This window comes from Salvelinus namaycush, chromosome 27 (genome assembly GCF_016432855.1).
Source record: "Salvelinus namaycush isolate Seneca chromosome 27, SaNama_1.0, whole genome shotgun sequence".
Classification (NCBI taxonomy): Eukaryota; Metazoa; Chordata; class Actinopteri; order Salmoniformes; family Salmonidae; genus Salvelinus; species Salvelinus namaycush.
Genome location: NC_052333.1, coordinates 16,045,668 through 16,072,938, shown reverse-complemented (window position 1 = coordinate 16,072,938; position 27,271 = coordinate 16,045,668). Strand labels below are relative to the sequence as shown.

Below are 27,271 nucleotides of genomic sequence, written 5' to 3'. Positions count from 1 at the left end.
AGAGTATGTAAACATGTGCAAATTGGGTTTTGGTGGTGGTTGTGTCTGAGTGAGAAAAGAGTTAATGAAAATTGAAAGATGTAGTCATTGAATGCATTTTGTGACCGGGGCTGTTTGGAAACGGGCTCGAGCTGTGCTAGAGCGGTGACGCATCTCTCCCGTTATCCTGGCAATGATCACCTGGACTCACCTTGTTATTGTTACCGTCCCGGTTTGGCGGTAGTGTTGTTGTACGCTAACATCCCATTCGACGCACAGGTTTCGGTTGTCCCTGCCCGCCTTCCCTTTCTTATAACTTTCGAGAGAGCGTTTTAAGTTGTACAACTGGACTCCTCCCACGCGCACCCGTAGCAACCCTGGTGTTCCTTCTATGTTCTGGTCAAAGCGGCTCAACGCGCGCATCCAGTCAACTACTGTAGCCCTATCCCTCATCTCTCTTCCAAAAACGGAAAAGGAAGACGATATTGCATTGAAATAATGACCACCGCTGCCGGTAAAGAAATGTCCAACTGAAACTCCGAATGATTGTGCTAGAAGTGAACAGGTAGGCTATGACGCCCGTGTGGAAACAACCGTTCGGATGCGGTTACGCGGCGCCAGGCACGAGATGGAGAACGGCATGTCAGTCAAGAGGTGAAAACAATCAATCTTCATGCTTTAAAAGTAAAAATTATAATTTCTCTCAAATATATATATTGTTTAGTCTTTATTTCTTATTTTTAGTCTTTATTTATATTTCTTCTGTATTTTAGAAAAATATATAGATTATTTTTATGTAAAAAAAAAAGTAGCAAATTGTGAGGCTCATCCCATGAAGAATGAGCAAGATACAGATACAACTGTATCTTGTATTCTGGTCGCCGTTGTGGCTTCATCTGTGCATAAACCTCAGCGCTGTGGCCTTGTTCTCATTGTTGTGTTAGAGTTATTTTTATCAGGTGTTTGTTTATAGGAGGTTAGGATCTGCCTCAGTGAAAAGCTGACAGAACAACTGTTTTGTAGCTTGGTGGGATATGGTGAATTTTTGGGATAGCCTTGTTATAGGGGTAAAATAGGTTCATGGCACATACTGGATGGAGTGTGTGTCAGGGACGGATCCCATACCTCCTCTCCAACTCCATGGATAACACAGGTGTGTGTGTGTGTGTGTGTGTGTGTGTGTGTGTGTGTGTGTGTGTGTGTGTGTGTGTGTGTGTGTGTGTGTGTGTGTGTGTGTGTGTGTATGTGTGTGTGTGTGTGTGTGTGTGTGTGTGTGTGTGTGTGTGTGTGTGTGTGTGTGTGTGTGTGAAAGTGAAACATCTTCAACTTTGACACTGTGTCTAATGCTTCATTAATCATGCAGCTTCAGGAAAGAACTAGGCCACGCTTTTGTTGTTGTAGTTTGTGTGTGTGTGTGTGTGTGTGTGTGTGTGTATGTGTGTGTGTGTGTGTGTGTGTGTGTGTGTGTGTGTGTGTGTGTGTGTGTGTGTGTGTGTGTGTGTGTGTGTGTGTGTGTGTAAACAAATCCGGCTGATCAGATTTGAGCCTTTTCCATGGACTGCATGAGATTCTTTGAGCGCCCCGCTCTCCTGCCTAAATTATTAACGCTTCCTTAAGACACACACACACACTCATACATACACGATGAGGACCACGCATCATGTTACTTCCTTGCTTATCTAAAGAAAAGCAATAACCCAGTTAACCTATACAGACAGTTGATGATGACAAATTTGGAAAGTGGAAAGAAATCGTCTCAACTAACTTATCTAACTAACCCGTTGATTCTTTCATCTCTCTCTCAACCCTACACTCTTTACCCTCTTTTCCGGCACCCTCTCTTTCTCACCCCTTTCCCCACATCTTTCATTTCTCTCTCTCCCTGCCTCCCCACCATCCTCTCTCCCCCCATCTCTCTCAGATTCCTCCCTCTCTAAACGTATGGGGGGTATTCCTCACCCTCAGGCCTGGCCCTCTTTCCCACTCCCCCTCCCCCACATTGACCCCCTCCCTCCAGCCACTAGGACACATCTCCCTAGTCCTTTTCCAGTCTTCCACACTCGTCATGCTGAGCAGAGTGCCGAGCGACCACGCTTGGTTACTGTGGTCCGACCATGCAGTCACAGCACCCTCAGGAAGGTAACGGTCCAGAATGAAAGGATTAATGATTACAAAGAAGTAATCAACCCTCTTTCTGGAGAGCTACTGGATCTGCAGGATTTTGTTCCATTCCTGCACTAACACACCTGATTCATAACGGAAGAAGTTGGCTTCAATTACATTTTATTCAATTGTAATGATATGGTTGGCTTGGCTCCCACATGTTCAGTTCTTCCTGGTTTCTTGATGACATCATCTTTATGCCTGGTCAGGTGACATTGCTGTTGAACCGTAGGAGCGTGGTCTCGTACGAGCAGCTTCTATTGGACGTCTCCGAGGCGCTGGGGTTCCCTCGCTGGCACAGGGCCAGAGTCACACGCCTCTACACACCACACGCACGAGAGGTAACTACACACACACACACACAACAGCAACAACAACACACCTCTAAATCCAGGTGTTTGTGTCTAACCCTCCAGGTGCGGGGTGTGTGTGATTTCTTCAGTGGCGACGCAGCGTTCCTGGCATTGGGAAAGTCTCGTCCAGAGCTCCGGAGTGTCGAGGAGGCCCTGGAGGAGCTGTTTCCACAACATTCCTGTTACCGCAACGACGCACTCCAGGCCTGGGAGAGGAGGTTACAACCTTCACCTGATAAAGCTGCCAAGGCCGACAGCGGATACAGCGAGGGGACAGACATACACACACACCCTGACAAGGATACACACACAAGCCTCGACACGAACACACAGACATACAGTGTTACATACACACAGGGATGCAACCTGGACACACACACACATACTCACCAAGACACACTGACACAAACCAATACACACCCCAAAACACTGACACACAACAATAAACACCCAAACAGGCACTCCACACACAAAAACAAACACCCAACTAGACAGCCCATACACCCTATTCACACCCACCTCGATACGGATGCGCACACACATACACACCCTAACACGCATTCTAACCAACACTCCACACACCCCTCTCGCCCCCCCAATCACCTTCAGAGGGTCAAAGTGAAAGTTGCAGCCAGAGAGATTCTCTCCTCACCGATAGGTCCCCCCACCCAGGGGGAGGAGCTAGGGGGAACTGTACTCTGCAGGAACTGTAAGCCTTCTGAAGGACCCAATCCGAGAGCAGGGAGGGCTCTACTTCCTCCCGTAACCAGGAAGCAAACAGGAAACGGACCAAACGACCAGGAAGTAGAGAAACCTCACGTCGGTCCCACCACACTCCACACTGGACCAATCTGCAGGCTTGAGCAGGAGTCCCTCAGCCAATCAGAACCTTCATCCTCAGATTCTAAACAGGAAGAGGCAAGGACTAAACAGGAAGTGATATTTGATCTCCCATCTGATGGTAGTGATGTCACCCTGTCAGACATTGAGCGTTGCTATGACATTGGCCGCATGGTCGGAGACGGGAACTTTGCTGTTGTGCACGAGTGTCATCGGCGCGACAATGGGGAAGCCTTTGCTGTGAAGATTGTGGAGCACTCAAAGCTCATTGGCCGAGAGCACATGATGCAGAATGAGCTGAGCCTTCTGGGTAGCCTGTCACACCCCCGCGTGGTTCGCCTCTTCACACACCACCACACACACACACACTCCTATCTCGTCATGGAGATGGTTGCCGGGGGCGACCTGTTTGAGGTAATCGCGGTCCGTGGGAAGTTTCCAGAAAAGGAGGCAGGGCTGATGGTGTGTGATGTCAGCGAGGCTCTGAGATACATCCACAGCAAGACCATAGTACACAGAGATCTGAAACCTGAAAACCTACTGGTGAGGGAGAGGGTGTGTGTGTGTCTGTGTGTCTGTGCAGGTGCGTGTGTGTGTGTGTGAATACAAGCATTCCAAGCATCTCTCTCTGTAACCCACTCTCTCCTTGCTGCTCTCTCCCCCCTCTCTCTCTCTCTCCCCTCCCTCTCTCTTCTAGGTGGAGTTCAGTAGTGATGGTGTCAGTAGGTTGAAGCTGGGTGATTTTGGTCTGGCCATGGTTGTAACAGAACCCATCTTCACTGTGTGTGGAACTCCCACCTATGTCGCCCCGGAGATCCTCTCAGAGACAGGTGACTATGTCTATCACTTTATTTATACCTTTATCTATCGCTCTACAGTAGCTGTGCCTGTGTTGTGACAATTGCGATGTTTGCTCTGTAACCTATTATTTCATATGCCTTGCCACCGTGATATATAGGCCTAGGACTGGACAATAAGAAGACACAGTGGCAGAATAAATTCAACCACACCTTTGTTTCATCACAAAACCGGAGAGCAACATCTGTCTGGTGAAGTCCACAAACCCACCATTTTGCATGTAACACACAGTAAAATGACCTACAGCATGGTCAAGCAAGTTAATGAGTACGTTAACATGCACACTAATAATTCGATATTAAATGTATTATGGCATTAGTCATGTAAACACCTTACTCTGCTTATCTTAATCAGCGTAAGGTCATAATCGAAGTAAGCATGTACCAATTAAAACACCTGGTTTTGTGTGCAATCTTTAGAATTATTAGGACACGTAAACAGCTTAATCGGCATCCCAGTGGTGTATTTGATCTGCACATTGGCCAGCAACGGTTAGCGCAAGCTTCCCTAAAATGGACGAGTGAAGTGAGTTTGGAAAAACTGAAAGTATGCATCTTATAAATAGTTTTCACATACAAACTTTATATATCATGGTCACTGTGGTAGAACATTTATTTTGATTGGCGATTTTCAGCATTTATCAAAAGTCCCATCAGTAGCTTGATTTCAGATGTGTCCATGTAAACAGGAATATTAGAGAAACCGTTCTTCTTGCAAAGTATGTAAACGTTTTAAACAAACTATTATATTAACCTATCCACAATAATCATATTATTGTGTGCATGTAACTTTGCTCAATGTTTCCAACATTTACAGACCACTAAACAACCATTGATTTAGAACCACAGAGAGTTACCGCAAGTCACAAAGAAACCAGGAGCTGCCTCCACTATTCCAGCACCATTTCAACTTCAACATTTTAACATCATCATATCACCTCTGCTTAGTCTAATACAGTGACGACTAAAAGATACCAAAAACAATGTAGTCCAATCAACGTAAACTAAATATGATGTGGCCGTCCATGGTATTGATTTGTGTGTGTGTGTGTGTGTGTGCAAGTAGAAAAACATGTTGACTCACCCTACTGGTAGAGAAATGCTAATGACATCCTCCTCTCTTTCATGTTGCCGAAACGGTCTATGACTGTCATACAGTACACTCTTTTAGTTTTTGTTGTTGTAGGCTACCTGGCTAAAATGCTTGCTTGCTAGCCTAACTTCCTTTCATGGGCAACGATGCGCCAGGCTAGCTAGTTAACATTAGCCTTCTACATCTAGCTACATATTGCACTTCCATCCTCTCAGGCCAGGGGCACAATGTATGAATGAATGGTTGGATCAGAATTAAGTAAAACCACAAATCTAAATCCCTATCTCCATCCATGGCTAGTTTAGGAAAGGGACGATTTTAGCTAGCTAGCCACCAGAAGACAATGAGATGCAACAATTAAACATTTTTTTCTGTAAATGAGTTCTGCTTTTGATGTGATGTGAATGGTGTAAAGCCAAACCCAAACTGGCTTCCCTTAACTTTTTTTTGGTGCGCCAGGACCATTCCCAGTTGAGCTCACTCAGTTTAGCTCAACACTGATTGGCTGTTATTTTATTTATTTATTTTTATCAAGGGAGTCCAAACACTCTCTGGCTTCCCTTCCATTCAATGCTAGGGGTGGCAACAATGTCATACTATTTCTGACCAGACAGTATCAGATAGATGGGCTTTGGCTACACATACTGAGACAGAGGGGCGCTGTTTCGCTCGCTCAGATACTTTCTCCTGTGAGATACGTTCAGCCTCTTGTGAATTGAAGAAAAATTATGAAACACAGACAGGCGAAAGATTAACTGTTTTATATGGGGGGTTTTCTCTTTTTTTTGTTCTTTTTTGGGGAAGCCTGGCTTCCCTTAGCATCCATGAATACACGCCACTGTCACTCTATCAATCACTTACCTCTACCTCTGTCTCTCTCTCTCATCCCTCTGCAGGGTACGGCCTGCCAGTAGACCTGTGGGCATTGGGAGTGATACTGTACGTCCTTCTCTGTGGGTTCCCTCCGTTCCGGAGCAGAGACCGAGACCAAGGGGAGCTGTTCCAGATGATCAGAGAGGCTCACCTCACCTTCCTGTCACCTTACTGGGATGACATCTCAGACGGTGAGACACACACATGGTTATAGACATAAGCAGGCACATACACACATGCTTGTACAAACACACATACACATACACACGCACACGCGCGCGCGCGCGCACACACACACACACACACACACACACACACACACACACACACACACACACACACACACACACACACACACACACACACACACACACACACACACACTTGTAGACACACATGTATACACACACATGCTCACACATATTGTACCCTGTGTGTGTGTGTGTGTGTGTGTGTGTGTGTGTGTGTGTGTGTGTGTGTGTGTGTGTGTGTGTGTGTGTGTGTGTGTGTGTGTGTGTGTGTGTGTGTGTGTGTGTGTGTGTGTGTGTGTGTAGGAGCGCGAGGCCTGGTGAGAGCCTTGCTGCAGGTGGATCCAACAGAAAGACTGACGGCAGCTCAGACTCTAATGCACCCCTGGATTCAGACCACTACTGACCAGTACAGACCAACACAGATCAGTACTGACCAGCAGAGCCCAGCACAGCCGAGCAAAGGCCAACACAGACATGAACCGATCAGTGCAAACCAGCAGAGCCCAGCAAAGACCAGCACAGAACACTACAGAGCAGTACAGAGTCCAACCATAGACCAGTCCCGACTAGCACAGACCACTACAGAACACCACAGACCAGTACCAACCCCAGACCAACAGCGACCACCACACCCAATCCCCCCAGCGCACCACCCACCCACCCAGCCAGCCCCATCTCCTCACTCCACCACCCAGCCAGCCCCATCTCCTCACTCCAGCACCCAGCCAGCCCCATCTCCTCACTCCACCACCCAGCCAGCCCCATCTCCTCACTCCACCACCCAGCCAGCCCCATCTCCTCACTCCACCACCCAGCCAGCCCCATCTCCTCATTCCAGCATCCAGCCAGCCCCATCTCCTCACTCCACCACCCAGCCAGCCCCATCTCCTCACTCCACCACCCAGCCAGCCCCATCTCCTCACTCCACCACCCAGCCAGCCCCATCTCCTCACTCCACCACCCAGCAGGACCCATCAACTCCCCCCCAGCCCCCCGGCAGTAGCACCTCTCAACCCCCCTACCCAATTTCCCCACCCTCCATCTTATCCACAGCAACACCCAAACCCAGCTCCCACCCACCTGGCAGAACCCCTCAATCTGCCCTCCCACTCTACCCAGCCTCCCTCCCTCCACCCTCCCTGCCTCCCTCCCAACACCCACCCATTTCCAGCCGAATACCCACCCAGTCCCAGCACACCACACACCCACCAGCAGTGTCCCACCCCTCAACAGCAGCACCCAAGCCCCACTTCCCCTCAACACATCCTCCTGATTGATGGGGTTCCTGAAACGTTAAACGCTTCTCCAGGAATTGAAAAGATCTGGTGTTCTGCACAGACCCTGTTCAGGATCTGTGTATCTGGAACTCACCAATTGTCATACACTGATGTTCAGTTCCACTCCAATAAAATAGTCATCAACAACTTTACCATTTAGGTTGTAGTATTTAGTTCAGTAGATTATCTAGCATAACAGATAACTCTAATAGTTTCAATACATGTTTTTTTCTGACAATGTGTGTATTACACACACTTCCCCTTTGTACTGCACTAACAATAAATAACTTTGAACTGACTTTTGATTTACGTTGTGATGTATGACAACCGATAACAACAGACCAGCCAATCAGAATCTAATATTTATTATTTATTCGTTTTACCACAGAAGTATTTTAATACAGCTATTCCAGTGACATCATCAACAGTGGTCCAGGGAAGAGGGAGGTGGGTTGCATCCATAGAAATATGATGACTAGAGTGAACAAAGCCCCTCAGACCATAGAGTTAGAATTACTAGAGTGGTGGAAAGAATCATTTTCACAGTTTAACCAGCATCCCAGGATCTGGTGTGGAGGCCATCTTGGATATGCTATTGGACCCAGTTTCCAGTATTATAATTAAGAAGTAAGTTGTTATACTCTTACTAAGTGGTTTAAATGAGTGTTTATCAAGTTTAAAAACAATTTACCACAGAAATAGGTAAGTTACCCCAGCCCTGAGTTATTGGAAACCAAACCCATCCTTGTTCTAATAGAGAACGATAGACAGCACTGAGACAGGTGTAAAAGACTAGCAATATCACACACAAACATCATCACACACTAATATCATATCACACACAAACGTGTCAGAAAAATAAATCATCATTATTATCATTATCATAATCCTGCTTCAGTCCTCCTATTGGTCCGTTGGTCTGAAGAGAGCCCGCCCTCTGAGGCTGAACCCCACCTTCCTGCCTCCTGGGAGAGAGGAGGAGAGGGATGAAGAGGAAGAGGAGGAGGAAGGGAGGGAGGAGGAAGGTGCCTGGGTTGCAGCAGGATGTAGGGACGGCTGGCGAGAGAGAAGCTCCTTGAATACAGAGTTCATCTGTTTACTGATGTCCTGAAAGAGAGAGCGAGGGGGAGGGAGAGAGCGAGGGGGAGGGAGAGACGTTTCAGTGTCTTAGACGTACAGGATCCAGCCACATCTAGCTCAAAATTAAACATCTGCAATGCTTCAAATTTACTATTTGCACTAAATTCCTTTCAATGTATTTAATTTCAGCAGTCTCAAGGGCGAGTCCCCAAAAATGACTTAATCTCCACCCACCGGTCTTTCAATAGATCCTCCATCTGTCTGTCTCTCTATGGCTCCTGCCCTCTGCCTCACACTGTCCAAGGTGTGCCTACGCTCCTGATTCCTGAGAGTGAGAGAGGAGAGAGCGGGGGAGGGGAGAAAGAAGAGAGGGAGAGGGAAAGAGAGAGAGGGGAGAGAAAGAGAGGGAGTAAGATTACTGATGGAGTGTTTTTGGTACATTACAGGTGTGTATGAGTGTGTTAGTTTGTGTGTGTTTGTGTGTGTGTGCGTGCATGCATAGCATGTTGTACCCTGTGTTTTGACGTGTCACAGGGGAGAGGGGGTTCTTTCGGACAGGACTGCCTCTGCCCTCCGCTGCCCTCTGTCTTCCAGGCAACGAAGCACTGTCACTGTTCACCCGCAGCCTGTCAAACACACACACACACACACACACACAAACACACACACACAAACACATAGACCTTGCTTTATTAGTTCTTGATATATACAGGTCGACCCCCTCAAGCATTTGCATGTCTGTGTGTGTGTATGTGTGTGTGTGTGTGTGTGTGTGTGTGTGTGTGTGTGTGTGTGTGTGTGTGTGTGTGTGTGTGTGTGTGTGTGTGTGTGTGTGTGTGTGTGTGTGTACCGGGTCGTGTTCTCAGTCTGAAGCTCTTCTGAAGCCAGGTTTCCAGTGCTTCCTCCACTGACCTCATCCCTCCTCCCTCGCTCTGCTCTGAAGTAAGAGAAGAGAGAGGGAACAGGGAAAAGTAGGTGAAGAGAGGGAAGAGGGAAAAGTAGGTGAAGAGAGGGGGAACAGGGAAAAGTATGAGAAGAGAGAGGGAACAGGGAAAAGTATGAGAAGAGAGAGGGAACAGGGAAAAGTATGAGAAGAGAGAGGGAACAGGGAAAAGTATGAGAAGAGAGAGGGAACAGGGAAAAGTAGGTGAAGAGAGAGGGAACAGGGAAAAGTATGAGAAGAGAGAGGGAACAGGGAAAAGTAGGAGAAGAGAGAGGGAACAGGGAAAAGTAGGTGAAGAGAGAGGGAACAGGGAAAAGTATGAGAAGAGAGAGGGAACAGGGAAAAGTATGAGAAGAGAGAGGGAACAGGGAAAAGTAGGTGAAGAGAGAGGGAAGAGGGAAAAGTAGGTGAAGAGAGGGAAGAGGGAAAAGTAGGTGAAGAGAGGGAAGAGGGAAAAGTATGAGAAGAGAGAGGGAACAGGGAAAAGTAGGTAAAGAGAGAGGGAAGAGGGAAAAGTAGGTGAAGAGAGAGGGAACAGGGAAAAGTAGGTGAAGAGAGAGGGAACAGGGAAAAGTAGGTGAAGAGAGAGGGAACAGGGAAAAGTAGGAGAAGAGAGAGGGAACAGGGAAAAGTAGGAGAAGAGAGGGAACAGGGAAAAGTAGGAGAAGAGAGAGGGAACAGGGAAAAGTAGGAGAAGAGAGGGAAGAGGGAAAAGTAGGTGAAGAGAGGGGGAACAGGGAAAAGTATGAGAAGAGAGAGGGAACAGGGAAAAGTATGAGAAGAGAGAGGGAACAGGGAAAAGTAAGTGAAGAGAGAGGGAACAGGGAAAAGTATGAGAAGAGAGAGGGAACAGGGAAAAGTAGGTGAAGAGAGAGGGAACAGGGAAAAGTATGAGAAGAGAGAGGGAACAGGGAAAAGTAGGAGAAGAGAGAGGGAACAGGGAAAAGTAGGTGAAGAGAGAGGGAACAGGGAAAAGTATGAGAAGAGAGAGGGAACAGGGAAAAGTATGAGAAGAGAGAGGGAACAGGGAAAAGTAGGTGAAGAGAGAGGGAAGAGGGAAAAGTAGGTGAAGAGAGGGAAGAGGGAAAAGTAGGTGAAGAGAGGGAAGAGGGAAAAGTATGAGAAGAGAGAGGGAACAGGGAAAAGTAGGTAAAGAGAGAGGGAACATGGAAAAGTAGGAGAAGAGAGAGGGAACAGGGAAAAGTAGGAGAAGAGAGAGGGAACAGGGAAAAGTAGGAGAAGAGAGGGAAGAGGGAAAAGTAGGTGAAGAAAGAGGGAACAGGGAAAAGTAGGAGAAGAGAGGGAACAGGGAAAAGTAGGAGAAGAGAGAGGGAACAGGGAAAAGTAGGAGAAGAGAGAGGGAAGAGGGAAAAGTAGGAGAAGAGAGAGGGAACAGGGAAAAGTAGGAGAAGAGAGAGGGAAGAGGGAAAGGTAGGAAAAGAGAGGGAACAGGGAAAAGTAGGAGAAGAGAGAGGGAACAGGGAAAAGTAGGAGAAGAGAGAGGGAACAGGGAAAAGTAGGAGAAGAGAGGGAAGAGGGAAAAGTAGGAGAAGAGAGAGGGAAGAGGGAAAAGTAGGTGAAGAGAGGGAAGAGGGAAAAGTAGGAGAAGAGAGGGAAAAGGGAAAAGTAGGTGAAGAGAGAGAACAGGGAAAAGTAGGAGAAGAGAGGGAAGAGGGAAAAGTAGGTAAAGAGAGGGAAGAGGGAAAAGTAGGTGAAGAGAGGGAAGAGGGAAAAGTAGGAGAAGAGAGAGGGAAGAGGGAAAAGTAGGTGAAGAGAGGGAAGAGGGAAAAGTAGGTGAAGAGGGGGAAGAGGGAAAAGTAGGTGAAGAGAGGGAAGAGGGAAAAGTAGGAGAAGAGAGAGGGAACAGGGAAAAGTAGGAGAAGAGAGAGGGAACAGGGAAAAGTAGGAGAAGAGCGGGAAGAGGGAAAAGTAGGTGAAGAGAGGGAACAGGGAAAAGTAGGTGAAGAGAGGGAAGAGGTATTTCTCTAGACTCTTGTTTACATTTTACTCACCCTTCCAACACACTGATGTATTTATGCGGTATGAGACCCCTAACTCCTCCCGCTTCCCCTCTCCACCAATCAGAAGAGGCCTTGCTGTGCAGAAGGAGTGGATCCCCCTGCTTAAAGGACAGTTCAGTAGCAGACCGCGCTGTGTAATCAAACATGGCCACCGCCTCCCACTCTACAAGAAATACAAAACTTTATTGTACATTTCTGAAGAAAGAGAGTGGTGTGAGCGTGTGTGCATGTGTTTGTGTGTGTGTGTGTGTGTGTTTCTGTGTTATGGGGGAAAAAAATAGTATTTGCATTACTTTAAATGATAGGTATGTACAATCCTGTATTCTGGTTGTGTAAATTGCTGTGCCTAATCCACCACGGCTCTTGTGTTCTTGCCCCCACCCTCTGTACTCTGAAACTTGCATGTTCGGAACGAGGTATCTCTGTTCTGAACAAAAGTCTCTCCTTAACCTCTATTCTAAGAACAAACAGTTCTTAGTACTCACAAGAGAACACAGAGTACAGAATATTTGGACACATCTTGTAGATAGGGGTTGGTTCGACACATTGAGACAGTTGTGGTGGATTGTAGGAAATGTAGCAAGGTTGGGCTGTATAAGACAAGCCCCAACCCAGAAACATTGAGCTCTCACTTGATCCAATGTTGTGATGGCTCCCTTATTAATAAGTACAATAAAGATTATTTATCAAGTATAACCAGATTTGGTGATTGGTTCTTGCTCTCCTCATTTGTTAAATCAGAATATCTACCAGTGTGTGTGTGTGTGTGTGTGTGTGTGTGTGTGTGTGTGTGTGTGTGTGTGTGTGTGTGTGTGTGTGTGTGTGTGTGTGTGTGTGTGTGTGTGTGTGTGTGTGTGTGTGCATGTGTGTTTATATGTGCGTGCTCACCCTCCTCAATGTGGAATTGTTCAGTCTCCCCATCTCCCTCCTCTGTGATTGGTTCACTACAAACAGAGACAACATCAGTCTTTTTCTCTCTGTTCCACAAGTAAACAATATCGTCAGTAGTGCCAGAATAAAAGCCAATGTACGCTTGATCCGATGTGGTCGGAGGATCCATATGGAGGGTGTGACGCGGAGCATCCGGAGGCATATTAGAGGCCAAATTGAGCACTGTACCGCATCGCCGTGCACCTCCCAAATGTTGTAACAATGCGGAGTGCTCCGTAGGCTCCGTATAGCTTCACATTGACATGATTGGTTGCCGGTAGGTGGGAGAGGGAGGTCTGTATAAATACAAGCTACTTTCCTTGACAGCTTCCTTCACAACAGCTCTGCTCAACAGCTCTGCTCAACAGCTCTGCTCAACAGCTCTGCTCAACAGCTCTGCTCAACAGCTCTGCTCCACGAAGCACGAGAAGTATGAATGCCCTGACTTCTGCAGAGATTTCACTGTAAATGCTGCACAGCCAATGCAGACGTCAGATTGGCCATGCAGCACCTTTAAGAAATGTTTAAATGTGACAAAATGATTGTGCTTTATGGTAACTGGTTTATAAATCAGGATACTACAGTATTTGTTAGTATCTATCTATCTCTCTCTCTCTCTCTATCTTACCAGTACTCCTGCTCCAGAGTCATGTGCTTCTCGTACACGGGCCCGGGCAGCTCTGATTGGCACGGGAAGATCACATCATACTGGAGGATCATGGTCTTGACGAGGTCATTGACCTGTGGTTGCCTAGCGACAACATCACCAGAATCCGACCCTCTCAGGAGGCTCGGCCCGAAACACACCGCCAGGTTATAGGGCTGCATCATGTTCTCATCGCTGTACTGGGACACACTACACACACACCAGACACATACACAGCCACACGCATGCACGCACACACACCCACCCACCGCCAAGTTATACAGCTGTGTAAGGGAGTTGGCTCTGTGAAGACACACACAGGACATGAATGTGCAAACTGAAACGTACTGGTTGAGAAAAGCGAAGAGGTAACGTATGACGATAAGGAGAGGTCGAGGGAAGGAGGAGACAACTGACTTTATCTGAGCTGCTTTCTCTGCCAATCCCTCGTTTTCTGAGAGAGAGAGAGGGAGAGAGAGAGCAAGGGAGGGAGAGAGAGAGAGACAGAGAGAGAGGGAGGGAGGGAGGGAGGGAGGGAGAGAGAGAGAGAGAGAGAGAGAGAGAGAGAGAGGGAGAGAGAGAGAGCAAGGGAGCGAGAGCAAGGGAGGGAGAGAGAGAGACAGAGAGAGAGAGAGAGGGAGGGAGGGAGGGAGGGAGGGAGGGAGGGAGGGAGGGAGGGAGGGAGGGAGGGAGGGAGGGAGGGACACAGAGAGAGAGAGAGAGAGAGAGAGAGAGGGAGAGAGAGAGCAAGGGAGGGAGAGAGAGAGACACACAGAGAGAGAGAGAGAGAAAGAGGGAGGGAGGGAGGGAGAGGGAGAGAGAGAGAGAGAGACACAGAGAGAGAGAGAGAGAGAGAGAGAGAGAGCGAGCAAGGGAGGGAGAGAGAGAGAGACACAGCGAGAGAGAAAGAGGGAGGGAGGGAGGGAGGGAGGGAGGGAGGGAGGGAGGGAGGGAGGGAGAGAGAGAGAGACAGAGAGAAAGGGAGAGAGGGAGAAATAGGGAGGGAGAGAGAGAGGCATGATATCATACAGTACATGTGTTTAGTTACAGACATAAGTCAGTAGTGTCAGTAGTGTGTGTGTGTGTTTGACTTACGGACACAGTCCAATAGTTCTGTGTAGTATTCATCAGGGAACAGCGGCGGGTCCAGTCCTCTGAAGTACAGCTTCAACACACCAGCCACCGAATCAATGTCACAGTCACTGTCTGCTAGAGGGTCCTCTCCTACAAACACACACACACACACACACACAAACATGTTGTTGACATCTCAGCTTCCATGCACACATACACACTGCATCCCCCAAATATAATCTTTGCATGGGCATCTGATGCAACACTCCCCAGTACCTCTCTCAGACAACACCTATGTGTGTGTAGGCTACCTCTCTCAAAAGCGTCCCTGATGTGGTTGACCTCTCTCTGGGACCCTGGAACACGGAATATCCCCTCATGGTGCAGACCATGAAGATTTATGAAGCGAATGCAGCTTTCAACCACCACAGGAATCTGCTGCCCTGAACTCTGAGAGAGAGAGAGAGAGAGAGAGAGAGAGAGAGAGAGAGAGAGAGAGAGAGAGAGAGAGAGAGAGAGAGAGAGAGAGAGAGAGAGAGAGAGAGAGAGAGAGAGAGAGAGAGAGAGAGAGAGAGAGAGAGAGAGAGAGAGAGAGAGAGAGAGAGAGAGAGTCAAACGGAAGTCAGAGCAACATACACCACACACACACAAACACACACGACAAGTAGAGTCAATAATACCTGTGTCCTAGACATTCTCCTCCTTCTTCTACACTCAGCCAAGCAGAAAGAGAGAGAGAGAGGGAAAGAGAAAGAGAGAGATTGAAGAGAAGATTATAAAAGTGAAAGAAAGCACAAGAGGGGAACAAGGCACACTCACAGGAGTAGGAGTGAGACTACTGTTTAAGATCACTCACAGGAGTAGGAGTGAGACTACTGTTTAAGATCACTCACAGGAGTAGGAGTGAGACTACTGTTTAAGATCACTCACAGGAGTAGGAGAGAGACTACTGTTTAAGATCACTCACATGAGTAGGAGTGAGACTACTGTTTAAGATCCCTCACAGGAGTAGAAGAGAGAGAGACTACTGTTTAAGATCACTCACAGGAGTAGGAGAGAGACTACTGTTTAAGATCACTCACAGGAGTAGAAGAGAGAGACACTACTGTTTAAGATCACTCACAGGAGTAGAAGAGAGAGACTACTGTTTAAGATCACTCACAGTAGTAGAAGAGAGAGAGACTACTGTTTAAGATCACTCACAAGAGTAGAAGAGACACTACTGTTTAAGATCACTCACAGGAGTAGGAGAGAGCCTACTGTTTAAGATCACTCACAGGAGTAGGAGAGAGACTACTGTTTAAGCTCACTCACAGGAGTAGGAGTGAGACTACTGTTTAAGATCACTCACAGGAGTAGAAGAGAGACTACTGTTTAAGCTCACTCACAGGAGTAGGAGAGAGACTACTGTTTAAGCTCACTCACAGGAGTAGGAGAGAGACTACTGTTTAAGCTCTCAGAAGAGGAGAATTTAGAGAGAGAAAGAAAGTTGACGAGAGAGAACAAAAGTGCCGAAGAGCTTTTTGACACATTGTCAGTATTAGTGTTGGAGCGTGGAGATTTCCTGAAGCTTCTGTCCAGACACTGCATATCTCTCCTACACGTGTTAGCGTTATGACATATTAGTGTGTATGTTTGTGTGTGTGTGTGTGTGTGTGTGTGTGTGTGTGTGTGTGTGTGTGTGTGTGTGTGTGTGTGTGTGTGTGTGTGTGTGTGTGTGTGTGTGTGTGTGTGTGTGTGTTACCTGTATGAAACCCAGCATATCAGAGGTGAAGAGAGTGTGGCTGTACATGGAACAGGGTCTGGACCTCCGCACACGCACTGACCTAGCACACTGCATTCTGGGAGATATACAGCATCACTCACCAGTCATACACTGATACACACACACACATCATGCTTTTCAACAGTAAAAGTGTAGTGTTGTTTTTGCTACAGTCTTGGATTTGTTGCTGTGTTGAAGATTATACTCTCTCTTTCTCTCTCTTTCTCTTTCATCTCTTTTTCTTTCTCTCTCGTCTTTCTTTTTCTCTCTCATTTCTCTCTCTCTCTCCATGTCTCTCTCCCTTTCTCTCTCTCAGAGAAATAACAGGAATGTTTACCTGGAGGGGTCGCTATCAACGGCCTTAGCTGGAAAACAAACAGATATTTGAAGATAGAGGGGGTGAGGGAGGGGAGCGATGGGGGTGAGGGGGGGGGGGCGAGAGAGGAAGAATGGGAGAGGGAGAAGGAAGAAGGAGAGCGAGAGGGAGAGAGTTAGGAATAGCGTAAGATTAGTTGTGTCGTAGTTGTGTGGTATTATACAGTTCTAGTAAAGTAGTAGTAGTACAGTAGAACAGTAGTAGTGTGGTAGCAGTATAGTCAGAGTATAGTAGTAGTGCAGCAGCAGTAATGAAGTAATGTAGTGGCAGTATAGACGTAGTGCAGTAGTAGTATAGTAGTAGTATAGTAGTAGTATAGTAGTAGTATAGTAGTAGTATAGTAGCAGCACAGTGGTAGTATAGTAGTAGTGCAGTAGTAGAGTAGTGTAGTAGTAGTACAGTAGTAGTGATGTAGCAGTATAGGCATAGTATAGTAGCAGTATAGTAGTAGTGCAGTGGTAGTATAGTAGTAGTATATTAGTAGTATGGTGGTAGTATAGTAGTAGCATAGTAGTAGTGCAGTGGTAGTATAGTGGTAGTATAGTAGTAGTACAATAGTGGGGTAGTCGTGCGTAGCAGTATAGTGGTGGTATAGTAGTAGTGTAGTAGTGCAGTTGCAGTATAGTAGTAGAATAGTAGTAGTACAGTAGTAGTGCAGTAGTAGTGCAGTAGCAGAAAAGTAGTAGTATAGTAGCAGTATACTATTAATGCAGCAGTATTGTAGTAGAATAGTAGTAGTATAGTAGTAGTATAGTAGTAGTGCAGCAGCAGTATAGTAGTATAGTAGTAGCAATATAGTAGCAGTATAGTATTAATACAGTGGTATTGCAGCGGCAGTACAGTGGTAGTATAGTATTAGTATAGTAGTGGTATTGTAGTATAGTAGTAGAAATATAGTAGTGGTACAGTTGTAGTATATAGTATTAGTATAGTAGTATGGTGGTACAGTAGTGGTGCAGTAGTAGTATAGTATTAGTAAAGTAGTAGAATAGTAGTAGTACAGTAGTAGTGCAGTAGTAGTATAGTAATAGTATAGTAGAAGTACCTTTCTGTATGGCCTCCTGCAGCAGGTCATGTTTAGCCTGTAGTTTGGAGATCAGGGAGCTTCCAATCAGATACTCCTTAACTTTCTGACAAACGACAGAAACAGAGATACACACTTTAATCTTTGCAGCTTTAGCTTGTTTACACAGCTTTAGCTTGTTTACACAGCTTTAGCTCAGTTGGCTAACACAGTCTTGTGTTTTTCAGATGTCCTGGGTTTCAAACCTAGTTGGTCACAGAAGCACTATAAGGAGACAATCCATAATACTATCATTAGACTCCCCTCACACCTTCCCCTGACCAATGGGATGTCCTCACCGTAAAGTAGAATGTCTCTGTTTCCTGCTGATTGGCTCTCCGCTTGGCAAGGGCTAGTTTGGAGGCAGAGGCGGTTCCCATGGGGTCGTGTGATAGGCTGATGGGCAGGTCAGGGGGGGGGTTACTGTCACTGTCACACATATTGTCCAATAGAGCGGAGAGGGTGGCTTTGAGTGTCTTACTGACCTGGAAAATAGATACATACAATAGATAGAAAATGGATCAATGGATTGATCGATGGATCGATAAATCAATGGATAGATTAAGAATAGAGTGAAGACCTCACCTCCTCTGTTTCCAAGGTTTCAGTGGAGAGGCGGGACTGGAGTTGTTGGAACCTTGTCTCTAACTCATACCTCACCTGGCTCTCCGCACTCACCTCGCCCACCTGGAAAACATTAGGGATGTGTATAGTATAACAGGTGTACTGGTGTGTGAACCAACAGCTCTTCCTGTGGGAGCTCAGCATATCATGTTCAGTGTGTCACAGAATATACAGGACACATATTGGCCTCGTCACCAGCCATCTTTGCACTCCATAATTCTGATAAAATGTGCCACGGTCATCATCCACTGATGGATGAACATGAATGTGTGTACCTGGTCTCCCTCATGGGGATGGTAACTGAAACGGAAGGGCAGACAGAATGCTGTGTCGTGGTTCTGTAGGAGAGCGTCTCTGTCTCCGCCCTGATCCAGTGATGTCACTTCCTGTTCCAGCTGCTTCAGCCCGGCCTCCTCAGCCTTCAGGACACGCCCCCTACTGGCCAGGTATGACCTCATCACTCGCTCCAAGGAGAGATGGAACCCCAGGTCAGTACACTGAATGGGAGAGAGTGTGTGTGTGTGAGAGAGAGAGAGAGAGAGAGAGAAAGAGAGAGAGAGAGAGAGAGAGAGAGAGAGAGAGAGAGAGAGAGAGAGAGAGAGAGAGAGAGAGAGAGAGAGAGAGAGAGAGAGAGAGATGAATACTTAGTTTGTCTGTTAAACATTTTATAATATAAGATTGCGTAACAGACACACACAAAGGTACCAGCGCACACGAAAACACGCATACACATACGTACACACACACACACACACACACACACACACACACACACACACACACACACACACACACACACACACACACACACACACACACACACACACACACACACACACACACACACACACACACACACACACACACACACAGTGACTCACGTCTATGAGTGTGCTGAGATCCTGTAGATAATATTTGTTCATAGTTGCGTTGGCAGCTGCCAGATTCAGCAGATAGTCATTACGAGCCTTAGTGCACTTCAGCTGGGTCTCCTGCACTCTGCCATGTCTCTATGGAGAGCACACACACACAATTTGGTTAAAAGAATAGCCAATGACAACGAAGGTCACTTGATTCATACTGCCTTTGGTACAGGCTCAGGTCAGGGGTTAGAGGTTAGGGTTTAGGATCAAGGGGTTTAGCACTAGCTGTAGTTGGTTTGATTTGTCACTACAGAAGTAGCTCACATTATTGTTCCGTTGTGTGTGGTTTTCATGTGGCACAGGATGTCTGACTCAAAACTCTACAAAACTGTCTGTATCCTGTGCCACATGAAAACCACACACATCTCAACAACAACCTTGGCCACCCTCCAGGCCGACTTCATTGCAGACGATGCATTGCATTAACAAATGGTTATGTGCCATATCATGGACTGTGCAGTCGGGCATCAGATTGTTATATCATACGATGTGGTTAGCTGTTATAGTAAAGACCTATCCAGACATTGTGAGATCTGGCAGTGTAGTCAGACGCGACCCTTACCTTTTCCATCATTTTCTCCATCTTCTTCACAGAGCTCCGCCTCTGGCCTCCTGATTGGGTTATCCCCAGTTCAGCAGACTTGCCCGTCTGTCTCTCCTCCAATCGTGTGGCTTCCTTTAGTTTCCCCTCCGCTGTCAGACTGTCTGTATGGTACTGGTGGTATGTCCTCAGAGCCTACACACACACACACACACACACACACACACACACACACACACACACACACACACACACACACACACACACACACACACACACACACACACACACACACACACACACACACACACACACACACACTAGTAATACAATCTTCATCTTTTTACTATTGTCCACATCGTTAGTGACTGAGGTATGTTCGTACCGTCTGCAGTTCAGTGGTGACCTTCAGTAGCTCATCTTGCATCTGAACTCCCACCTCCTTACTCTGATCAGAGACATATCAGTCATCAGACAGTGTAACACACTATCACATTTTCACTTTTAGATTTTGGAGTTGTGTAGATCAGTGAAAAATACATATAATTTTATGTACAGACGGTCTTGACTGGAAGCCAACGGAAGTGGGTCGATCATTTGTTCAGGTACTGTAAATATGAATGTGTGTGTGTGTTTACCCGTTTTGCCAGGCGGTGTGTGTCCTCTGAGCAGTGTGTGAGTCGCTGTGTGAGTGTGTGTGAACAGGAGTCACTCAGCGCTGCGTGTTCTCTGCTCTCTGCACGTGTTTGAGTCAACAGAACTGACCAACACTGAGACACCGACTGACCACTCTGCTCCTTCCTACAGGGAGGGGGAGGAGGGGGGAGAGGAGAGAAAGACAGAGGGGGAAAGACAGATAGGGAGAGACAGGGCGAGGACAGAGAGGGCAAGACTTAATATTATCGTTGAGTTCCCTATACTAACATTGCACCAATAATAATGTCTGCCAGTCAGTATAAACAGATCAAGCAATAAAAGCAAAATAAACAATGCATAATTTTTTTTTTACACACACACACACACACCTCTTGGTCTTCAGGGTGAACCTCTCTGTAAGTTTGTCGAGGGCACGGGCATACTCCGCCTCAATGTCACCACGACGACGGAAGAACTCGGACAGGTCAGACAGCTGTTGACCTTTGACCTCCACCTGACCGTCCAGAACCTTCATCTGGTCACACAGCTGGGCCCGCAGGTCTACACACACACACATACAAACACACACACGTGCGCACACACACACAGACACACACACGCACACACACATAGATACACACACAGAAACACACAGACACACGTATGAAGTTCACAGCAGAGGCGATCACGAACAGATCTGATCAAAAAACATAATTATTAATGGGCCGTCATTGTAAATATGAATTTGTTCTTAGCTGACTTGCCTTAAATAAAGGTTACATAAAAAAATGTAAATGTACGTTGCACTCGAAAACACTCGTAATCTAACGTCTGCCTCAAACCACTCAGACCACAGCTAAGTGCATTGTTAGATGCTTTTTTGCCATCCCGAGTCATTATATACACAGAAGAGCTCAGCTAAACATAAAATCACATGGTTTATCCATCTCTCTGACCTCTGATAACTTCAGAACAAAGGTGACTACAAATGCAAAGGTACCAATGTCTATTCAATTGATACAAACAAGCTACATATAAAAATACGCGTCAAATGAAAACTGAGATGACTGCATTAAAATATAAACAGTAGGCTATAGGCCTATTTCAAACATATTGAAATACAGTGCCTTGAAAAAGTATTCATCCCCCTTGGCGTTTTTCCTATTTTGTTGCATTGCAACCTGTAATTTAAATGGATTTTTATTTGGATTTACACAAAATAGTCCAAATCGGTGAAGTGAAATGAAAAAAAGAACTTGTCTCAAAACATTCTAAAAAAATGACAAACGTAAAAGTGGTGCGTGCATGTGTATTCACCCCCTTTGCTATGAAGCCCCTAAATAAGATCTGGTGCAACCAATTACCTTCAGAAGTCACATAATTAGTTAAATAAAGTCTACCTGTATGCAATCTAAGTGTCACATGATCTGTCACATAATCTCAGTATATATACACCTGTTCTGAAAGGCCCCAGAGTCTGCAACACCACTAAGCAAGGGGTACCACCAAGCAAGCAGCACTATGAAGACCAAGGAGCTCTCCAAACAGGTCAGGGACAAAGTTGTGGAGAAGTAAAGATCAGGTTTGGGTTATAAAAAAAAATGATCAGAAACTTTGAACATCCCACAGAGCATCATTAAATCTATTATTAAAAAATGTAAAGGATATGGCATCACAACAAACCTACCAAGAGAGGGCCGCCCACCAAAACTCACGGACCAGGCAAGGAGGGCATTAATCAGAGAGGCAACAAAGAGACCAAAGATAACCCTGAAGGAGCTGCAAAGCTCCACTGCGGAGTATCTGGAGTATCTGTCCATAGGACCACTTTAAGCCATACACTCCACAGAGCTGGGCTTTACGGAAGATTGGCCAGAAAAAAGCCATTGCTTAAAGAAGAAAATAAGCAAAAACGTTTGGTGTTTGCCAAAAGGCATGTGGGAGACTCCCCAAACATATGGAAGAAGGTACTCTGGTCAGATGAGACTGACATTTAGCTTTTTGGCCATCAAGGAAAATGCTATGTCTGGTGCAAACCCAACACCTCTCATTACCCCGAGAACACCATCCCCACAGTGAAGCATGGTGGTGGCAGCATCATGCTGTGGGGATGTTTTTCATCGCCAGGGACTGGGAAACTGGTCAGAATTGAAGAAATGATGGATGGCGCTAAATACAGGGAATTTCTTGAGGAAAAACTGTTTCAGTCTTCCAGAGATTTGAGACTGGGACAGAGGTTCACCTTCCAGCAGGACAATGAGTGTCACGTTCCTGACCTGTTTTATGTTATTTTTGTATGTGTTTAGATGGTCAGGGCGTGAGTTGGGGTGGGCATTCTATGTTTTGTGTTTCTATGTTTAGGTCGTTTGTAATTAGCCTTATATGGTTCTCAATCAGGGACAGGTGTTTTACGTTTTCCTCTGATTGAGAACCATATATAGGTTGGCTGTTCACACTGTTTGTTTGTGGGTGATTTTCTTCCGTGTCTGTGTCTGCGCACCACACGGGACTGTTTCGTTTGTTCGTTCGTTTGATGTAGTCTGTTCCTGTTCGTGAGTTCTTCGTGTAGTTATGTAAGTTCCATGTTCAGGTCTGTCTACGTCGTTTTGTTATTTTGTAAATTCTCAAGTTTGTTTAGTTTTCGTCTTGTTTAAATAAAAGTCATGTCGTACCACAACGCTGCGTTTTGGTCAAATCCCTACTCCTCCTCTTCGGACGAAGAGGAGGAGGAAAACCGTTATAGAATCACCCACCAACCAAAGACCAAGCGGCGTGGGAGAGCGCAACAAAGTAACCAGGACTCGTGGACATGGGAGGAAATATTGGACGGTAAAGGACCCTGGGCTCAACCAGGAGAATATCGCCGCCCCAAAGCTGAGCTGGAGGCAGCGAAAGCAGAGAGGCGGCGATATGAGGAGGCAGCACGGAAGCAAGGCTGGAAGCCCGTGAGTACTACCCAAAAATTTCTTGGGGGGGGGCTTAAAGGGAGAGTGGCAAAGTCAGGTAGGAGACCTGCGCCCACTCCCTGTACTTACCGTGGAGAGCGAGAGTACGGGCAGACACCGTGTTACGCAGTAGAGCGCATGGTGTCTCCTGTACGTGTGCATAGCCCGGTTCGGTACATTCCAGCTCCATGTATGGGCCGGGCTAGATTGAGCGTTGAGCCGGATGTCATGAAGCCGGCTCTACACATCTGGCCACCAGTGCGTCTCCTCGGGCCGGCTTACATGGCACCAGCCTTACGCATGGTGTCCCCGGTTCGCCTACATAGCCCGGTGCGGGTTATTCCACCTCCCCGCACTGGTCAGGCGACGGGGAGCATACAACCAGGTAAGGTTGGGCAGGCTCAGTGCTCAAGGGAGCCAGTACGCCTGCACGGTCCGGTATTTCCGGCGCCACCTCCCCGCTCCAGCCCAGTACCACCAGTGCCTACACCACGCACCAGGCTTCCAGTGCGTATCCAGAGCCCTGTTCCTCCTCCACGCACTAGCCCTATGGTGCGTGTCTCCAGCCCAGTGCCTCCAGTCCCGGCGCCACGCACCAAGCCTCATGTGCGTCTCCAGAGCCCTGTGCGCACTGTTCCTTCTCCCCGCACTCGCCCTGAGGTGCGTGCCCTCAGCCCGGTACCTCCAGTTCCGGTACCACGCACCAGGCCTATAGTGCGCATCGAGAGTCCAGTGTGCCCTGTTGTTGTTCCCCGCACTAGCCTGAAGGTGCGTGTCCTTAGCCCGGTACCTCCAGTTCCGGCACCACGCACCAGGCTTTCAGGGCGTCTCCAGAGCCCTGTACGCACTGTTCCTTCTCCCCGTACTCGCCCTGATGTGCATGCCCTCAGCCCGGTACCACCAGTGCCGGTACCACGCACCAGGCCTATAGTACGCCTTGAGAGTCCAGTGTGCCCTGTTGTTGTTCCCCGCACTAGCCTGAAGGTGCGTGTCTTTAGCCCGGTACCTCCAGTTCCGGTACCACGCACCAGGCCTACAGTGCGTCTCAGCCGGCCAGAGTCTGCCGTCTGCCCAGCGGTGACTGAACTGTCCGTCTGCCCAACGCCGTCTGAACTGTCCGTCTGCCAAGCGCCGCATGAACTGCCCGTCTGTATTGAGCCTTCAAAGCCGCCCGTCGGTACTGAGCCTTCAAAGCCGCCCGTCTGCCATGAGCCTGCAAAGCCGCCCGTCTGCCATGAGCCTACAGAGCCGTCCGCCAGACAGGAGCCGCTAGAGCCTTCCGCCAGACAGGAGCCGCTAGAGCCTTCCGCCCGACAGGAGCCGCTAGAGACTTCCGCCAGACAGGAGCAGCCAAAGCCTTCCGCCAGACAGGATCAGCCAGAGCCTTCCGCCAGACAGGATCAGCCAGAGCCTTCTGCCAGACAGGATCAGCCAGAGCCTTCCATCAGACAGGATCAGCCAGAGCCGTCAGCGAGCCATGACCAGCCAGAGCCGTCAGCGAGCCATGACCAGCCAGAGCCGTCAGCGAGCCATGACCAGCCAGAGCCGTCAGCGAGCCATGACCAGCCAGAGCCGTCAGCGAGCCATGACCAGCCAGAGCCGTCATCCAGCCATGAGCCGTCATCCAGCCATGAGCCGTCATCCAGCCATGACCAGCCAGAGCCGTCATCCAGCCATGACCAGCCAGAGCCGTCATCCAGCCATGACCAGCCAGAGCCGTCATCCAGCCATGACCAGCCAGAGCCGTCATCCAGCATTAAGCCATCATCCAGCCAGGATCCGCCAGAGCCAGCCAGCCAGGATCCGCCAGAGCCAGCCAGCCAGGATCCGCCAGAGCCAGCCAGCCAGGATCCGCCAGAGCCAGCCAGCCAGGATCCGCCAGTCATTCTGGTGTTGCCCCTCATTCTGGTGTTGCCCCTCATTCTGGTGTTGCCCCTCATTCTGGTGTTGCCCCTCATTCCGGTGTTGCCCCTCATTCCGGTGTTGCCCCTCATTCCGGTGCTGCTCTTTATCCTGGTGATGCCCCTTAATTTAGGTGGGGTTATTTGGAGGGTGGTCATTGTGAGGGGGATAAAGAAGCGGGGATTTATTATGGTGAGATGGGAACCACGCCCAGAGCCTGAGCCGCCACCGTGGACAGATGCCCACCCAGACCCTCCCCTAGACTTTTGGTGGTGCGTCCGGAGTTCGCACCTTGAGGGGGGGGTTCTGTCACGTTCCTGACCTGTTTTATGTTATTTTTGTATGTGTTTAGATGGTCAGGGCGTGAGTTGGGGTGGGCATTCTATGTTTTGTGTTTCCATGTTTAGGTCGTTTGTAATTAGCCTTATATGGTTCTCAATCAGGGACAGGTGTTTTACGTTTTCCTCTGATTGAGAACCATATATAGGTTGGCTGTTCACACTGTTTGTTTGTGGGTGATTTTCTTCCGTGTCTGTGTCTGCGCACCACACGGGACTGTTTCGTTTGTTCGTTCGTTTGATGTAGTCTGTTCCTGTTCGTGAGTTCTTCGTGTAGTTATGTAAGTTCCATGTTCAGGTCTGTCTACGTCGTTTTGTTATTTTGTAAATTCTCAAGTTTGTTTAGTTTTCGTCTTGTTTAAATAAAAGTCATGTCGTATCACAACGCTGCGTTTTGGTCAAATCCCTACTCCTCCTCTTCGGATGAAGAGGAGGAAAACCGTTACAATGAGCCTAAGCATACTGCTAAAGCAACACTCGAGTGGTTTAAGGGGAAACATTTAAATGTCTTGGAATGGCCTAGACAAAGCCCAGACCTCAATCCAATTGAGAACCTGTGGTATGACTTAAATATTGCTATACACCAGCGGAACCCATCCAACTTGAAGGAGCTGGAGCAGTTTTGCCTTGAAGAATGGCTAGATGTGCCAAGAGATTCGCTGCAAAAGGTGGCTCTATAAAGGATTGACTTTGGTGGGGTGAATAGTTATGCACGCTCAAGTTTTCTATTTTTTTGTCTTATTGTCTTATTTATTTTTCATCTTTAAAGTGTTAGGCATGTTGTCTAAATCAAATGATTCAAACCCCCAAAAAATCTATTTTAATTACAGTTTGTAAGGCAACAAAATAAGAAAAATGCCAAGAGGGTTGAATACTTTTGCAAGACACGTACATTTCATGTTCAAACAATAAAGTTATATTTTTCTACTTGTTGGTTAGGCTTAATCTGTAATTTGTCTCAATATATTTCATGAAGTGTAGCTTCCATAAAATTGGAACTGATATGACGCTCCAGCAAACTGGATGTCTTCCAACTAGCTTGGAAAGACAGTACCGTGCAATATCGAAGAGCCCTCACTGCTGCTCGATCAGCCTAGTTTTCCAACCTAATTAAGGAGATCAAAAACAATTTCAAACTTTTTGATACTGTCTCAAAGCTAACTAAAAAGTAGCATTCCCCAAGAGAGGATAGCTTTCACTTCAGCAGTGATGAATTCATGAACTTCTTAGATGGAAATATCATGATCATTAGAAAGAAAATTACGGACTCCTCTTCGAATCTGGTATTTCTCCAAAACTCAGTTGTCAAGAGTCTGCACAGAAGTGCCAGGACCTAAATTCAATGGAGACACTCAAGTTTTTTAATCTTGTATATATCGACACATTCACAAAAGTATTCATGGCCTCTAAAACTTCCCACTGCCTACTAGACCCTATTCCAACTACACTACTGAAAGAGCTACTTCCTGTGCCTGGCCCTCCTATGTTGAACATAATAAATGGCTCTCTATCCTCCGGATGTGTACCAAACTCACTAAAAGAGTCAGTAATATAGCCGCTCCTGAAAAAGCCCAACCTTGACCCGGAAAATTTGAAAAATGATCAGCCTATATCGATTCTCCCATTCCTTTCAAAAATGTTAGAAAAAGCTGTTGCGCAGCAACTCACTGCCTTCCTGAAAACAAATAATGCATACAAAACACTTCAGTCTGGTTTGGGCTTTATAGCACTGAGACTGCACTCGTGAAGGTGGTAAATTACCTTTTAACGGCATCAGA

At 47.2% G+C, this 27,271-nt stretch overlaps 2 protein-coding genes across 2 annotated transcripts in view; both read right to left on the bottom strand.

The window, feature by feature from the left end:
* Positions 1-8,117: 8,117 nt before the first annotated feature.
* Positions 8,118-20,113, bottom strand: arhgap4b (Rho GTPase activating protein 4b). The gene is made up of 19 exons (XM_038966609.1): positions 20,058-20,113; positions 19,694-19,867; positions 19,090-19,218; positions 18,484-18,705; positions 18,170-18,271; positions 17,884-18,069; positions 17,567-17,651; positions 16,483-16,510; positions 15,061-15,088; positions 14,692-14,830; positions 14,402-14,530; positions 13,655-13,760; positions 13,289-13,516; positions 12,619-12,674; positions 11,722-11,893; positions 9,617-9,703; positions 9,279-9,392; positions 9,001-9,091; positions 8,118-8,793 (listed from the first exon to the last, which is right to left on the bottom strand). The coding sequence occupies exons 1-19, from the start codon at positions 20,097-20,099 to the stop codon at positions 8,590-8,592; spliced, it is 2,322 nt and encodes a 773-aa protein (XP_038822537.1). The 5' UTR covers positions 20,100-20,113; the 3' UTR covers positions 8,118-8,589.
* Positions 20,114-20,115: 2 nt separating this feature from the next.
* The window catches only part of LOC120022056 (SLIT-ROBO Rho GTPase-activating protein 2B-like), a 34,462-nt gene continuing 27,306 nt past the window's right edge, over positions 20,116-27,271 (bottom strand). The window contains exons 3-5 of the mRNA XM_038965850.1: positions 20,698-20,869; positions 20,460-20,473; positions 20,116-20,120 (exon numbers count right to left, since the gene is read on the bottom strand). Of these exons, the coding sequence (XP_038821778.1) occupies positions 20,116-20,120; positions 20,460-20,473; positions 20,698-20,869 (191 nt within the window). The remainder of the gene's footprint in view (positions 20,121-20,459; positions 20,474-20,697; positions 20,870-27,271) is intronic.